Source organism: Lepus europaeus, chromosome 7, assembly GCF_033115175.1.
Source record: "Lepus europaeus isolate LE1 chromosome 7, mLepTim1.pri, whole genome shotgun sequence".
In the NCBI taxonomy this organism is placed as follows: domain Eukaryota; kingdom Metazoa; phylum Chordata; class Mammalia; order Lagomorpha; family Leporidae; genus Lepus; species Lepus europaeus.
In genome coordinates, this window is record NC_084833.1 from 102,888,932 (window position 1) to 102,903,751 (window position 14,820).

The 14,820-nt window shown below is 44.7% G+C and overlaps 1 protein-coding gene across 4 annotated transcripts in view; it reads left to right on the forward strand.

Moving 5' to 3' along the window:
* The first annotated feature begins 2,743 nt into the window (after positions 1-2,743).
* Positions 2,744-14,820, forward strand: part of REXO2 (RNA exonuclease 2) — a 52,370-nt gene continuing 40,293 nt past the window's right edge. For 3 of the 4 annotated variants that reach the window (XM_062197053.1, XM_062197054.1, XM_062197052.1), the window contains exons 1-6: positions 2,744-2,905; positions 3,796-3,879; positions 8,869-8,946; positions 9,546-9,657; positions 10,980-11,088; positions 12,774-12,827. In XM_062197053.1, the coding sequence (XP_062053037.1) occupies positions 2,759-2,905; positions 3,796-3,879; positions 8,869-8,946; positions 9,546-9,657; positions 10,980-11,088; positions 12,774-12,827 (584 nt within the window). In that variant the 5' untranslated portion in view covers positions 2,744-2,758. The remainder of the gene's footprint in view (positions 2,906-3,795; positions 3,880-8,868; positions 8,947-9,545; positions 9,658-10,979; positions 11,089-12,773; positions 12,828-14,820) is intronic. The other variant, XM_062197055.1, reaches the window with a different exon arrangement.

The window sequence follows — 14,820 nt, forward strand, 5'->3', positions numbered from 1 at the left end:
TAATAAAACTGATCGATGTTGTAGTAACGTTGAAAATAAAAGATATTCTTTGAAAATTAAACAAAAAACTTTATGGAGAATCATGGCACAGCAGGTTAAGCTGCCACTTGGGACACGCACATCCCATATTGGAGTACCAGGTTCAAGTCCTGGCTTCTCTGCTTTCCATCCAGCTCTCTGCTAATGTGCCTGAGAAGCAGCAGCAAATGTTGGCTTAAGTACTTGAATTCCTGCCACCTATGTGGGAGATTGGCATGGAGTTCCTGGGCTCAGCCTGGCCCAGCCAGGGCTGTTGCAGCCATTTGGGGAAGAACACCCTTCTCTTTCTCTGCTTTTCAAATAAATACATGTGGGAAAAAAGAAAATATACCTTAGGATACAAAAATACCAGTTGATAAAAGTTGCTATACTTTGGGGCCAGTGCTGTGGCGTAGTGGGTAAAGCCGCTGCCTACAGTGCCGGCATCCCATATGAGTGCCGGTTCGAGTCCTGGCTGCTCCTCTTCCGATGCAGCTCTTTGCTATGGCCTGGGAAAGCAGTAGAAGATGGCCCAAGTCCTTGTGCCCCTGCACCCACATGGGAGACCCAGAAGAAGCTCCTGACTCCTAGCTTCGGATTGGCACAGCTCTGGCCATTGTGGCCAATTGAGGAGTGAACCAGCAGATGAAAGATATCTCTTTCTCTTTCTCTCTCTGCCTCTCCTTCTCTCTGTAACTCTTTCAAATAATCTTAAAAAAAAAAAAAAAAGTTGCTATACTTCAGCCAATTCCATGTTCTATGGATCTTGTTTAAAACTATGAAATAAAAACAAAATAGTGCAGACCACTTCTTAACAAATAAAAAACTACAGCAAAACAATGTGATTCATCAGGAAAGGCAGTTACAATAAATATACACTGTCAAAGATAAAAGTCTTTTTAAGTATAATCTGTGGGCATGTTTTGATGGTCCTTCAAAGAGTCCCTCGGGGCCTGGCAGATGTTGGGTTGGGTACACCAAAGGAACTGAAGGGGAAAGCCAGTGCAGTGCACTCTCCTTAAAGCCCTCATTAGGCAACAGTTTCTCTCTCACAAAACCAGCTCACCAGGTACCAATTACTTTGCAATGGACCACACACTCTGTAATTAGTGGCAATAAAGCTGTCAGAAAAAATGTATAGAGGATATAGTTCAAGGCTGACACCAACATTCGTTTTTTTTTTTTTTTTTTGACAGGCAGAGTGGACAGTGAGAGAGAGAGAGAGAGAGAGAGAGAGAAAGGTCTTCCTTTGCCGTTGGTTCACCCTCTAATGGCCGCCGCGGTAGCGCGCTGCGGCCAGCGCACCGCGCTGTTCCGATGGCAGGAGCCAGGTGCTTCTCCTGGTCTCCCATGGGGTGCAGGGCCCAAGGACTTGGGCCATCCTCCACTGCACTCCCGGGCCACAGCAGAGAGCTGGCCTGGAAGAGGGGCAACTGGGACAGAATCCGGCGCCCCGACTGGGCCTAGAACCCGGTGTGCCGGCGCTGCAAGGCGGAGGATTAGCCTGTTGAGCCATGGCGCCGGCCCGTTTTTTTTTTTTTTTTTTAATATTTTATTTATTTGAAAGAGTTACACACACACACACACAGAGAGAGAGAGAGAGAGAGAGGTCTTCCATCTGATGGTTCACTCCCCAGGTGGCCACAATGGCTGGAGCTGTGCTGATCCAAAGCCAGGAGCTTCTTCTGGGTCTCCCACGTGGGACCCAGACATCTTCCACTGCTTTCCCAGGCCATAGCAGAGAGCTAGATCCCAAGTGGAGCAGCCGGGTCTCGAACAGGCGCCCATGTGGGATGCAGGCGCTTCAGGCCAGGGCGTTAACCCACTGCCCCACAGCGCGGGCCCCGACACCAACATTTGTGACAAAGCTGCACCAGGCACACAGATTTGCAACCGAAGATCCAAGCGGTCAGGGACCAGGCAGAGCAGGACCGCCCTGTGTTCCTAAAATGCTGGGAAGAAGCGCAGTCATTTGGAGCGGATTGAAGACACTTTGATTAGAAACTAGAGCCGGTGACAAAGCAGGCAGGGCTGTGTTCTTCCATTTTAATTTAGTTTGCGGCATGGATTTGTGACACAGGGACAAGGTTTAGCTCTGAGAACTTCCGAGGGTGGAGAAGGAAGTCCTCATTGCCACTGACATCTTACAGATGAACCGAAACAGACCCGGTCCACCCATAAGGAAGAAAAGTAAACTTCCAAGGACTGCCTAATACACACTAAGGCAGCTGTCAGATGAGACCCGGCTTAAAAAAAAATAAAGCCAAGTAAATGCAAAACATTCGCAGTGCGCCCAAGGGGCAGCTATGTAATAAATAGGAAAAATGCCCCAAAAAGCCATAGCTGGAAAAATAAATCATAAACAGATACTTGAGCCTGTCGTGACCCATCACCGTCAAAGAGTTCTTTTTCCAACTACGCAGTTTACAACTAACCAAAACTCAGGAAGTAACTCCTGGAAGCAAACAAACTTAGTCTGGAAAAACATGCGCGTCCAGTAACAGCCGAAACACACGTGGCGGGGGCGGGGAATCCGAGCGCCGGGGCCGGCGAGACTGCACGTCCCAGCATCCCATTGGGCACCCGAGCCGCGCGCGGCCCTGGGCGAGCCGGCGCACGGGATGCTGGGAGTTGTGGTCTCGGGGCCTGCGCCTCCCCGCGGGTTTGCGACGTTTAGCGACCATCGCGCCTGCGCCAGCGCCGGCTGCGGGGCTGGGGCCGTGGCGGCTCGTGCCGGGTGATGCTAGGCGGCTCCCTGGGCTCCAGGCTGTTGCGAGGTGTGGGAGGGAGTGGCGGGCAGTTCGGGGCGCGGGGTGTCCGCGAAGGTGGCGCGGCCATGGCGGCGGGGGAGAGCATGGCTCAGCGGATGGTCTGGGTGGACCTGGAGGTGAGTGCGGTCGGCGGGGGTGAGGGGAGGCGAGTGAGGGCTCGCGCGTGGGACCGACCGGCCGTGCCAGCCCCAGGAGAGCGGCGGGCGCTGGAGCCCAGGTGTGGCAGGTGAGCGAGGCCGGGCTGTGAGCAGCAGCCGGGTCGGGGACGGTGCCGGACTCGGGGACTTCTCGCTGGGGAGGAGTCTCCATATGGCTCTCCGCCCCCACCCCCTCCGCCCAGACGTGGACCTCCCTAACGCCCTGGGGCCTCCGGGGCTTGGGGTCGCGGAGGTGCTTTAGCCGGGGACCGCGGCTCTGCCCCCCACCCCGCGGCCGCCCCTCCCAAAGCCTTAAGGGACCCCAGGTTGCTGGAGCTAGACGGGACTCCGGAGATGACTCAGCCTTACTTCCCTCGTTCCATAAACGAGGACTCAACTCTGCCAAGGTCACGCCGCCTGGGAGGGTCCGAGTTGGGACCAGAACGGTTCTCCTCCGTTCTGGTTTTCCCTACCTTTGTGGAGGGCTCCCCTCTCCCAGGAGCCTCGGAGTCGCCCTTTAGGAAATGAGGGTAATTCTATTAAACTGTGCACACCCAGGGGGTGTCGTCAGTAGGAACACGGTAGTGACGGTAGCGAGCTAACTCTTAGACAATGAGCGCTGGCTGTCAGCTGTCCCAGAGTGGAGTCTCAGGGCTTGGCAGATGGCAGAGCTTTGGTGAGTGTGTGTTTAATGAACGAGAAGTCACGTTCCGCACCTTGGCGACTTCCCTGCTTTACGAGCGTTAGCTTTCCTTCTGCCCGTGGGATATCGGCTGAATAAGCGCGAGAGAATGCCTGGTAAATAAACTTGGGTCAGATAGGCCAGAAGGGTGGTTTTGTGTGTGTTATATATTTGTTTTTTATTGCAGATGACAGGACTGGACATTGAGAAGGACCAGATCATTGAGATGGCCTGTCTGATAACTGATTCTGATCTTAACATTTTGGCTGAAGTAGGTGATGTCGTGTAATATAGTCATATTGGTTAGAGGGTCCTGAAAATACAGAGATTTCTCTCCCCCACTCCATCTCTTTAATTAGGATATAAGAAAACTGGGGTTTATGTAGATTAACATCCAAAATAATGTGGTAGGTCCTGGTAGAGTTGGTATGTAATCCAACTTGCTGCCTAGTTTTTCAATTAACCATGCCAGGAATTTACAGAAACGTAAATTCTGTTAGTTAATGAGACCTTACCGTGTGCCAGACTCAATTCTAAGTGCTTTACATATATCCATTCTTAATTTTCACAACTGTAGGGTAAGTACTGTTACAGTGCTCATTTTATGGCTGAGAACGTTTTGGCATGGGCCTGAAGAGTAGTTTACCCAAGGCCACCTGGCCGCTAATTGAGGGGAGCAAGTGGTTCAAAGCAGTCTCAATAAGTGCTCAGGTTTAGTGATTCATGCCGATTCACATCTTTATGGCATGATCTCTACCTTGACTCCATATGCACTCACTCTGCTTTTTTTAACTGGGACATATGATTCTTCTAGATCTGCATTAAGATTTTAGAATTTCTGTTGATGCATATCCAGAAACTGCTCTCAGTATGCTGGGCACAGTTAAGGTTTGTACTTGTTTCTTTCCACTGAAACATTAAGCAAAACAAATAAAACACATCTGTTGCTTTCAGCCACTGATGAAACATGTAATAAGTAGGAGACTCCATCTGATTGGTAGAGAAGGAAATCTCTGACCGTGAATAACTGTTTTGGACTGAAGAGACTCTAGAATAGGAACAAAACAAGGGTGTTTGTGGGAGAGAGAGTCTTGGTTAACCAGGTTTCGGGGGTGGGGAACATCGGTGTATTACTGGCACGGGATGAATTTCATGATTTTACCATTAAGACTTCCCTTTATTCTCCTGGGTAGGCAAAAAAGTGAGAAGGCATTTATAGATGAATTGCTGCATTTGTGGAGTACCAGCCTTATCTTCCTGACACATCAGCTGGAGCATTATGAGGCTTTGTGTCAACCTTTTTTTAGCTTTATATAAATAAAACACTTGAGTTTTAGGTTTGGTTGTTTTTCTGCTGTAACTTGGAATTCCTTGGAGATGAATAGTGAAGAGAAGTGTCTATTTTACCAGCCCTACTTACCCTTGGCCAAAGAAGAGTTTTCCGTTAGACTGTTGATATAATGACAGTTTAATGGACCAGTAGGTTGATATGTTCCCTGGAGGAAATTTGGGTATGTATTCACATAGCTGCAGATGAGTGCAGCATTTGTAAATAGACTAAATCAGATGAGGATAAGGATGTTTAAAAAAAAAAAAAGCTTAGGGGCTGTCAGTTCTGTGGAAAATACATTTTGTTCTTATGTAAGGGTTTAGGGAAGATGTCTTATCCTATTTGGAGGATTTTTTTGTACATCCAAACTGAAATCTAGATTAAGTTATATAGTCTTAGATTTGCTTCTTTCCACCATTGTTAGATTTTTAAGAAAATATAATTTTTTTTGGGGGGTGGGAGAGAGTGAGAGAACTCTCATCTGCTATCCCAAATAGCTGCGATAGCCAGGGTTGGGCCAGGCTGTAACTGGTGGCAGAGAATTCAGACCAAGTCTTCCACTTGGCAGAAACCCGATACTTTTTTTAATTTAATTTTTTTAATTTTTATTTTATTTATTTATTTTTTAATTTTTTTTTTTTTTTTTTGACAGGCAGAGTGGACAGTGAGAGAGAGAGACAGAGAGAAAGGTCTTCCTTTTGCCGTTGGTTCACCCTCCAATGGCCGCCGCGGTAGCGCGCTGCGGCCGGCGCACCGCGCTGTTCCGATGGCAGGAGCCAGGTGCTTCTCCTGGTCTCCCATGGGATGCAGGGCCCAAACACTTGGGCCATCCTCCACTGCACTCCCTGGCCACAGCAGAGAGCTGGCCTGGAAGAGGGGCAACCTGGACAGGATCGGTGCCCCGACCGGGACTAGAACCCGGTGTGCCGGCGCCGCAAGGCGGAGGATTAGCCTGTTGAGCCACGGCGCCGGCTTATTTTTTAATTTTTGACAGGCAGAGTGGACAGTGAGAGAGAGACAGAGAGAAAGGTCTTCCTTTTTGCCGTTGGTTCACCCTCCAATGGCCGCTGCAGCCGGCACGCTGTGGCCGGCGCACCGCGCCGATCCGATGGCAGGAGCCAGGTGCTTTTCCTGGTCTCCCATGGGGTGCAGGGCTCAAGCACTTGGGCCATCCTCCACTGCACTCCCTGGCCACAGCAGAGAGCTGGCCTGGAAGAGGGGCAACCTGGACAGGATCGGTGCCCCGACCGGGACTAGAACCCGGTGTGCCGGCGCCGCAAGGCGGAGGATTAGCCTAGTGAGCCGCGGCGCCGGCACAAACCCGATACTTGAGCCATGACCACTGCCTCCTAGGGTTGGCATTAGCAGGAAGCTGGAGTCAGGAGTTGGAACCAGGTGTTGAACCATATATTCGATTTGGGAGTGGGTGTCTTAGCCACTAGGCCAAATGTCTGCCCCTGAGTTTGATTATTATTTTTTTTTTAAGATTTATTTATTTACTTGGAAGGCAGAATTACAGAGGCAGAGAGAGAGAGAGAGAGAGACAGAGAGAGGTCTTTCATCCATTGATTCCCCAGATGGCTGCAACAGCTGGAGCTGGGCTGATCCAAAGCCAGGAGCTTCTTCTGGGTCTCCCACGAGGGTGCAGGAGCCCAAGGAGTGCCATCTTCTACTGCTTTCCCAGGCCAGGATCGGAAGTGGAGCATCTGGGACTTGAACCGGTGTCCATATGGGATGCTGGCACTGCAGGTGGTATTTTTACCTGCTATGCCACAGTTTTGGTTTTGATTTCTAAAAAAGTATGTTGGGGCCAGTGCTGTGGCGTAGTGGGTAAAGCTGCCACCTGCAGTGCCAGCAGCCCATGTGGGTGCCAGTTTGAGTCCCGGCTGCTCCACTTCCAATCCAGCTCTCTACTATGGCCTGGGAAAGCAGCAGAGGATGCCTGAGTCCTTGGGCCCCTGCACTCACATGGGAAGACCCAGAGTAAGCTCCTGGCTCTTGGCTTCGAATCGGCACAGCTCCAGCCACTGTGGCTGTCTGGGGAGTGAACCAGTGGATGGAAGACCTCTCTCTCTGTCTCTCCTTCTCTCTGTAACTCTGACTTTCAAATAAATAAAATAATTCTTTAAAATAAAAAAATAAAAATATATTGTCGGAGCAATATTTTTGTTTTTTCAAAGAGATTATGAACAGCAGTTTTCTTGTTGGATTAAAACTCCTTTTTAATTGTAGGATTAAAAAGGAATTTTAGACATATTTTAGCCAAATTCTAGCCATGCCTTTTAGTGATCACAAATTATTTTTACCACATTGGTAGTAATGATACCTTGAATTTTATAGAGTACTTTTCTTTCAGAGAGTTCAAAGAACTTTCATGTCTATAATTTCTTTTATCCTGTTAATATCCATATGAGAGAAAGGGGACAGTTTTATTAACACCATCTTACAAGAAGGAGAAACTAAGGTGACTTAATGCCACGGCCAGGCTACTTTTACTCCTGGGACTCAATCCAAACACTCAATCGAATGTTCTGTTAAATGGAGCTGAAAATTGGAGGGCCAGTTTTGTTTTTTTCAGATGTTACCTATTACCTTTATTTTTCTTCTCAGGATTCATTTATTTATTTGAAAGGCAGAGTGACCAGAGAGAGGGGGAGGGGGAGGGGGAGGGAGGGAGGGAAGGAGGAGGAGGCCTCCCATTTGCTGGTTCAGACTACAAGTGGCTGCAACAGCCAAGGCTGGGCCCGGCAGAAGCCAGGAGCCAAAAATTCCATATGGGTCTTGCACATGGGTTGCAGCAACCTAAGTATTTGAGCCGTCATCTGCTGCTTTCCCAAGCACATCAGCAGGGAGCTAGATCAGAAGCAGAGCAGGACTTGAGCCAGCACTCCAATATGGGATGTTGGTATTGCAAGCTGTGACTTACCACACTGTGCCACAACACCAGTCCCACCTATTATCTCTACGTTTAAAAAAAAATACACAAAATGATTATTAAACAGTATAACTTTATCTAAAGTATTTCTGTTATAGATTTGTTTTTTTGTCCTGTTCTCCATCCTCATCCTCAATCCTCATGTATTTTCTTGATATTTTGTATGTGTATCTAAATGTATTTTTAAAACAAATGAAGTCATGCATGTATGTACTGTCCTGCATTTTGCTTTTATCACTTGGCAACATAGACACTTTTGAAAATGAACTCATAATCAGGGATTGGCAGACCTTCACTGGAAAGAGCTAGATATTAAATATTTCAGCCTTTGCAAAATTTGTCCTTTTTTTTTTTTTTTTCTTAATTCCTTGCAAATGTAAAAAAATCATTCTTAGCTTTAGGGTCAGAAAAAGCATCAATGGAGTAGATGTTTGGTGTAGGTAGATGTTTGGATTAGTTGTTAAGACACTGATTGGGATATTAGAATCCTGGTTTCAAGACTTGGTTCTGCTTGTGAGTCCAACTTCTTGCTAATGCCTGGGAGGCAGATGATGGCTCAAGTACTTTGGTCTCTGCCACCATGTGAGAGACTTGGATCGAGTTCTCAGCTCCTGGTGTCTGGCCAAACCCTGGCTGTTGCAGGCATTTGGCAAGTGAGTCAGTGAATGGGAGATTCCTCTTTCTCTGTTTTTGTCTCTGCCTCTCACATGAAATAAAAATTAACAAACCAGTTGAAGCCTGGGGCTATAGTTTGCTGACTCTTGATAGATATCTGTGTCCTCTGTTAGTAGGCATTTTGGTATTTGGTTTTGTGTGTATTTTTTTGATGTCATCCATAGTGCTGAATTGAATGAAGATCACTTTGGAGTTAACAAAGTGTCCTTATCACTTTCTCTGCTGTGTATATCAAGTCTCTAGAGCAGCTTAACTTTTACTTCTAAGAGCAAGGTTATGCCTGTGGATTCTTGGTGACTAATGGCTTTTCCCATCCACAGGGTCCTAACCTGATCATAAAACAGCCAGATGAGTTGCTGGACAGCATGTCAGATTGGTGTAAGGAGCACCATGGGAAGGTAACATAACCAAATAAAAGGATTGCTGCTTTGGGGATCAGTGACAAGCTTGTTGCGCCCACATCTGAATTCTTTACCATTGTTGGATGGTATTAAAAAAGAGGGTTAGAGGAAGATTGCTTGGCAAGCCTGGGAAACTGCTTGCTTGTTTACGTTTCATCTTTGGGACCTCTCCAGATCTTCTTCTCCCAAATATCCTCTTTTCTCTCTCCTACATTCAGTCTGTCGCGAACGCATTGTGGAGTGTCGAGTATTACTCAAGTCAGTCTTTTGGATCAGGTTAGACATCAACTGTCAGACAAGGGGGATGCTGCTCTCCTGTTAATAGTTGTCTCTTCCCAGAGGTTATATATCCTTGGACTTTGAGCACCATCTTTTTGACTGTGGAAATGCTATTAATAACCAGGAACATAACTTATTTGACTTGGATTCTTTAAGAAACCTGATGCAAAGATGGCAGTTTCAGTTTGAACTTGAGCTCTAAAAATGGCCCATCTGTGGTTATATTTGCCTATTTTAGAAGTGAAGTTTCATTTCTGGATGCCTTTGAAAACTGACTTCATGTGTTTCTGCTGGGGGCTGGGGATTCTCTCTTGCAGTCTGGTCTTACCAAGGCAGTGAAGGAGAGTACAATTACATTGCAGCAGGCAGAGTATGAATTTCTGTCCTTTGTACGACAGCAGACTCCTCCAGGGCTCTGTCCACTTGCAGGTAAAATCCAATCCTATGTGTATCTTGTAGATAGTCTTCTGTTGTAGTGGTTCACGAGAGACCAGCCAAGATGGACCAGCCAAGACCGTCCATGTCTTCCACTCACCTTGATTTGGGTTATTCATCTCACTTTTGTGTTCAAGTTTCCTTGTATAATTTATGTCATGAATATTGGGGGAAATGCCTTGAAACCTGACAGGAGATCTGGGAAACACAGACTAACTCAATGAAATCTGCCCCCCCTATTTTTTTATCATAGAAATATTTGAAACGCATAGAAAAGTTGCATAAGTAATTGTTAACTTTGTACTATGTTGCTTTTACTTGTCTTTTGATGAATGTTTGAAAGTAAATTGCAAGCATCATGACATTTTGTTTCCAAATACTTAAGTATCTCTTAAGAATGAAGACATTTTCTTATGTAACATAGTATCATTATTGCCTTGAAGATAATTAACATTTAATGGTATGTGATAAAATCTAGTCCATGTTTGAATTTCCCAAACATTTATTCAAGGCCAATGTATTTCAGTTAGTTATTATTATGTCTTTAGTCTCTTAATCTCCACCTGTCCACCTATCTCTTTTTCCCCTGTGACATTGACTTTCTAAAGAGATCAAGCCAGTTCTACTAGGATTTTTTTTTTTCCTACTATGATTTTTAAGGGCTGACAGTATCAGAGGGAAGTTAATGTTTTATGAGGTATATTTGCATTTGTATATGTAAATTGATGTGGTAACATTTTCCTTAAATCTTTAGAAAAATGTTTAGGCATTAAATACTAGAACATATGTTGTATAAATGTTCCCCCCAGTGTGGCGGATGTTTATTTGGAAGTTCTCATTTAAAATTTAGTGTTTTTTAAAATATAAATTACTGTTTGGAAATATGAATATGGATATGATTTGTTAAAAATGTGAAATGTAAATAAAGGTTTATCTACTTACATGGTTCAGTTAAATCTTTAGTGTTAATGTGGATTTTGTGACACTGGGAGGAGGAAGTTTGCACATCTGGTATGATCTTGAAAAATAACAAATAGATTTATGCAGTATTTTAAGCATATAGGATGATGAATTTAATCTTTTTTCCATGAGAGGTCATTCATAGATTTATTTTGAACCAAATTGACTAAAATTGGAAATTTGCACTTATAAACAAGTCAGATGCTCTCAGAACTATTTGGAAATTTAGAGATGCTTTTAGGAATTGTTTGAATTTAAAACAATCATCTCCATTTCAGAATACAGTTTATGACTTTTTATACCCTGTTGTATACCACTAGAAATACACAGATGCAGTATGCTTCGTGTCTTTCTAGGAAATTCAGTTCATGCAGATAAGAAGTTTCTTGACAAATACATGCCCCAGTTCATGAAACATCTTCATTATAGAATAATTGATGTGAGCACTGTTAAAGAACTGTGCAGGTAAGGGCTATATTTAGGATCCATTAAATTGCCTCATTTAGCATGTTTTATTTGAGAATTTGTAGAAAGTAAGTGAATAAAGCTGTAGAACTTAGGGTGCCATGTGGGTGTATCCCTTTCTTGCTTAAAAGTACCTTCATTTAGCCTGGACTGGTGAGAATTGGAGAAACCAATGTGAAAAATCTTTCATGTAAATTTCATTAATCTGGGAAGTTTTTTGAGCACTCATCTCTGCCAGTTGATAGCCTGTTTGCTGGGAACATATACAGAGATGAAAAGCCCTTAAGTAACCTAGAGTCAAATGGGTTGACAGATGTGTGAAAAGCACTCTCTAAAAATACTCTGTGTGTGACTTGTGTAGCAGAAAGGTGCATTTAGAATATGGGGAGCCCAAGAGAAGGGGCACCTAATTGTGTTGGAGCAAGAGGATGGGAAGTCAAGGAAAGCTTTACTTGGGAAAATAGCTTTCTTTATTTTTTAAAAGATCTTATTTATTTGAGAGGTAGAGTTACAGAGGAAGAGAGACAGAAAAATCTTCTATCTGCTGGTTCACTCTCCATTTGGCCGCAATGACTAGAGCTGGGCCAATTCGAAGCCAAGAGCCAGGAGCTTTTTCTGGGTCTCCCACACTGGTTCAGGGATCCAAGCACTTGGGCCATCTTCCACTGCTTTCCCAGGCCATTAGCAGAGAGCTAGATCAGAAGTGGAGCAGCTAGAACACAAACTGGTGCCCACATGGGATGCCAGCCCCACAGGTGGAGGATTAGCCTACTATGACATAGCACCACCCTGGGAAAATAGCTTTTAAATTGAGATTAAAGCAGAGTAGAAGTTTTCCAAGTAGTTAAGCATGGAAAGAACATTCCATAGACAAAATGGAGGTGTGAGGATGTGAGGGAGCCTGAGGATGAGGCAAATGTGTTGAAGGAATTACAAACTGTTCATTAATGCTGTAGTATGGAGCATGAAGTTGGCCAAGGTAGGAGGTAAGACTGAGTTAGGAAGGCTTTATGTGCCATATGAAGGAGTTTAAATTTTATAAGGTGTGGGATTCCATCGAGCAAGTTTTAAGTAGAAGAATGAATGATAGGATTATATCATTCTGACTAGAGGGTGGGAGAAAAGTGGTGGAAAATAGAAAGTAGGGCCGGCTAGGGAAACGGCCCTTAGGGGATGTTCAGGATGAATATCGACATAAAATCCTGAGGGGCTCAGCACATCGTTGACCCCTTGTACGGGAGACAGAGGACATGGAAGGGGTCTGAGGTATTCCTAGTTTGGGCAGCGTAGGTGGATGATGGGATTGCTGAAAGAGGGAGGCTAAGAGGAAGAGTAGATTCAGTGGATGGAAAGAGAGAGGTGTTGAGAACCACGAGTGTGATTTTATTTGTGTTGGTTTCAAGTGTCTAGTGGAGTTTTCAGTGGAGGTGTGCGGCAGGCAGACCTGTATCCATGATAGAGAGCCTGGCGAAGGCTGGGCTGAAGTTACAAGAGTTAGGAATCTTACACATTGATGGCCTTGCTCAAAGAGGCTGTGTGGGATGCAGAGAGGAGAGGGTGGAAGATAGAGTCCCAAAGTTAGGGCCCACATGCCTTTTTCAGTGTAAATCAGTTACTTGAAGGAGGTAATTATTTGGTGTATTTGAGACAGTTTCCTTTGAGAGTTCCATTTCTGCTGTGTATAGACGCTGGTATCCAGAAGAATATGAATTTGCACCAAAGAAGGCCGCCTCTCACAGGTAAGGTTGGGTCCTGCCAAGCACTTGTTGATCTGGCACAACACACAACTCCCCAGATCCTGACTGAAATAATGCCCCATCTCCACTCTCTCCTTGAGGGAAAGGTGGAAGTCATCTAGCAGAAAGATAGCTTTTTTTACTAAGATGATCAGCAATTCTGATCAGGAGTCTAGTCTGAGGAGGGTATGGTCTTTATTGCAGTTGTACAATCACTAGATAACTAGTGTGTAGGTGTGATGAAAATATCTGTGATCTTTTTAGAAAGGAGTATTATTCTTAGAATACGGACTTGTAGCCATTTGCAGTGACAACACTTTGTGAACAGCTATGTGATACAGTTGTCCTGCTTGGACACATTTGTTTTTCACATTGTTTGTTTCATGTATGTTGCCTCAGGCACAAGTATACACGCAATTTAAAGATCTTTCGCATCACCTGTCCTTTACTGGCTCTTTTCTTTTTGATATTGTAAACTTTCAGGAGGAACCTAAAACCCAGCAGGAGACTGGCAACTGGTGTCTAAGGGTTGTCCTCTGACTGGAGTTTTTGGTTCACCCATTTACTAAACTCCTCCTATGTGCCATGCACAGTTCTTGACAGAGAAGGACCATACCCTGTGCTAAAATGTGGTATTCTCATATTCTTTTAATTGGATGTACCTGAAATATAGCATAATGATAAAAGCTTAGAATAGTTTATATGAAATGGTTGAAGTTTGCAATGTTTTGGGCTTCACAATAGTTGAGAGTTTAGAAAGGTGGGAGTATACCCATATTATTTGTCGTGTGCCACTCCTACTAACAAGATTTGAGGAAGCACTCCATCATAGAACACATTGATGGTTCTCTAGTGAATTGCATGGTTCTTCTTAGCAAATGGAGTAATTGGTGACTAGATAGTCTCATGTCAAGACTGGTGAAGTTTTGCCACATAACAGATTCTAAAAGTTCTTTTTGAGTTTTCACATCTGTTCTAGATTTCAGTATTGTGGATAAGTGGTTGCGTACCTTTACTTAGCTTGAAGCTGTATTCTTCCAGCTTCAGCTCTTTACCATATACTCAAGACTTGGGAAGAAAGCTGATTATTATCTTGGCCAAAGAACTGTCATAAACTATAGCACCAGAGTTGGTGCTATTGATCCTTTAGCAGAGGCCCTTGACCCATCATTCAGAGATCATGGATTTACTTGCATACTTTTTTTTTCTTAAGATTTATTTTTATTTATTTGAAAGAGTTACAGAGAGAGGTAGAGAGAGAGAGGTCTTCAATCTGCTGGTTCACTCCCCAGATGGCCGCAATGACCGGAGCTGTGCCTATCTGAAGCCAGGAGCCAGGAGCTTCTTCTGGGTCTCCTATGTGTGGGTGCAGGGACCCAAGGACTTGGGCCATCCTCCACTGCTTTCCCAGACCATAGCAGAGAGCTGGTGCGGAAGAGGAGCAGCCGGGACTAGAACCGGCACCCATATAGGATGCCGTTGCTTTAGGTCAGGATGTTAACCTGCTGTGCCACAGTGCTGGCCCCTACTTGCATACTTTTCCGCTATTCCTGGTTACCTGATTTCTCAGACTATGACAGATAAGAAACAGCATGTTGGAGGAGAAGCAAGGCTGTTAGATGGAGGCAGGCTGCCACTGCATAAATCACCAGGGAGGAGGTAGATCTTCTTATGGTTAGGTACTATCTGACAATATTTATTATCACGAGTGAGTCATGGCTTGAGTTCAAGTAAGTGTATTTTGTTCAGGAATATCACCAAGTCTTGTGTAGTCTTTTCCAGACTGTGTTCCATGAGCTAGTATAAGTATTCCACAGTTGTGGTCAATTAAGTTTTAGGAATGCTTTGTATTAGCATAGCTTCCTCTTAGAAATGTGTAGCACACCTGAATGTACTAAATGTTCTACAGACAAGAAAAGAAATATCTGATGTATTTTTTCCTAAACTTATTAGACCCTGGAATTTTTTTTTCCAGCTGTGGAATGCATCACCATCT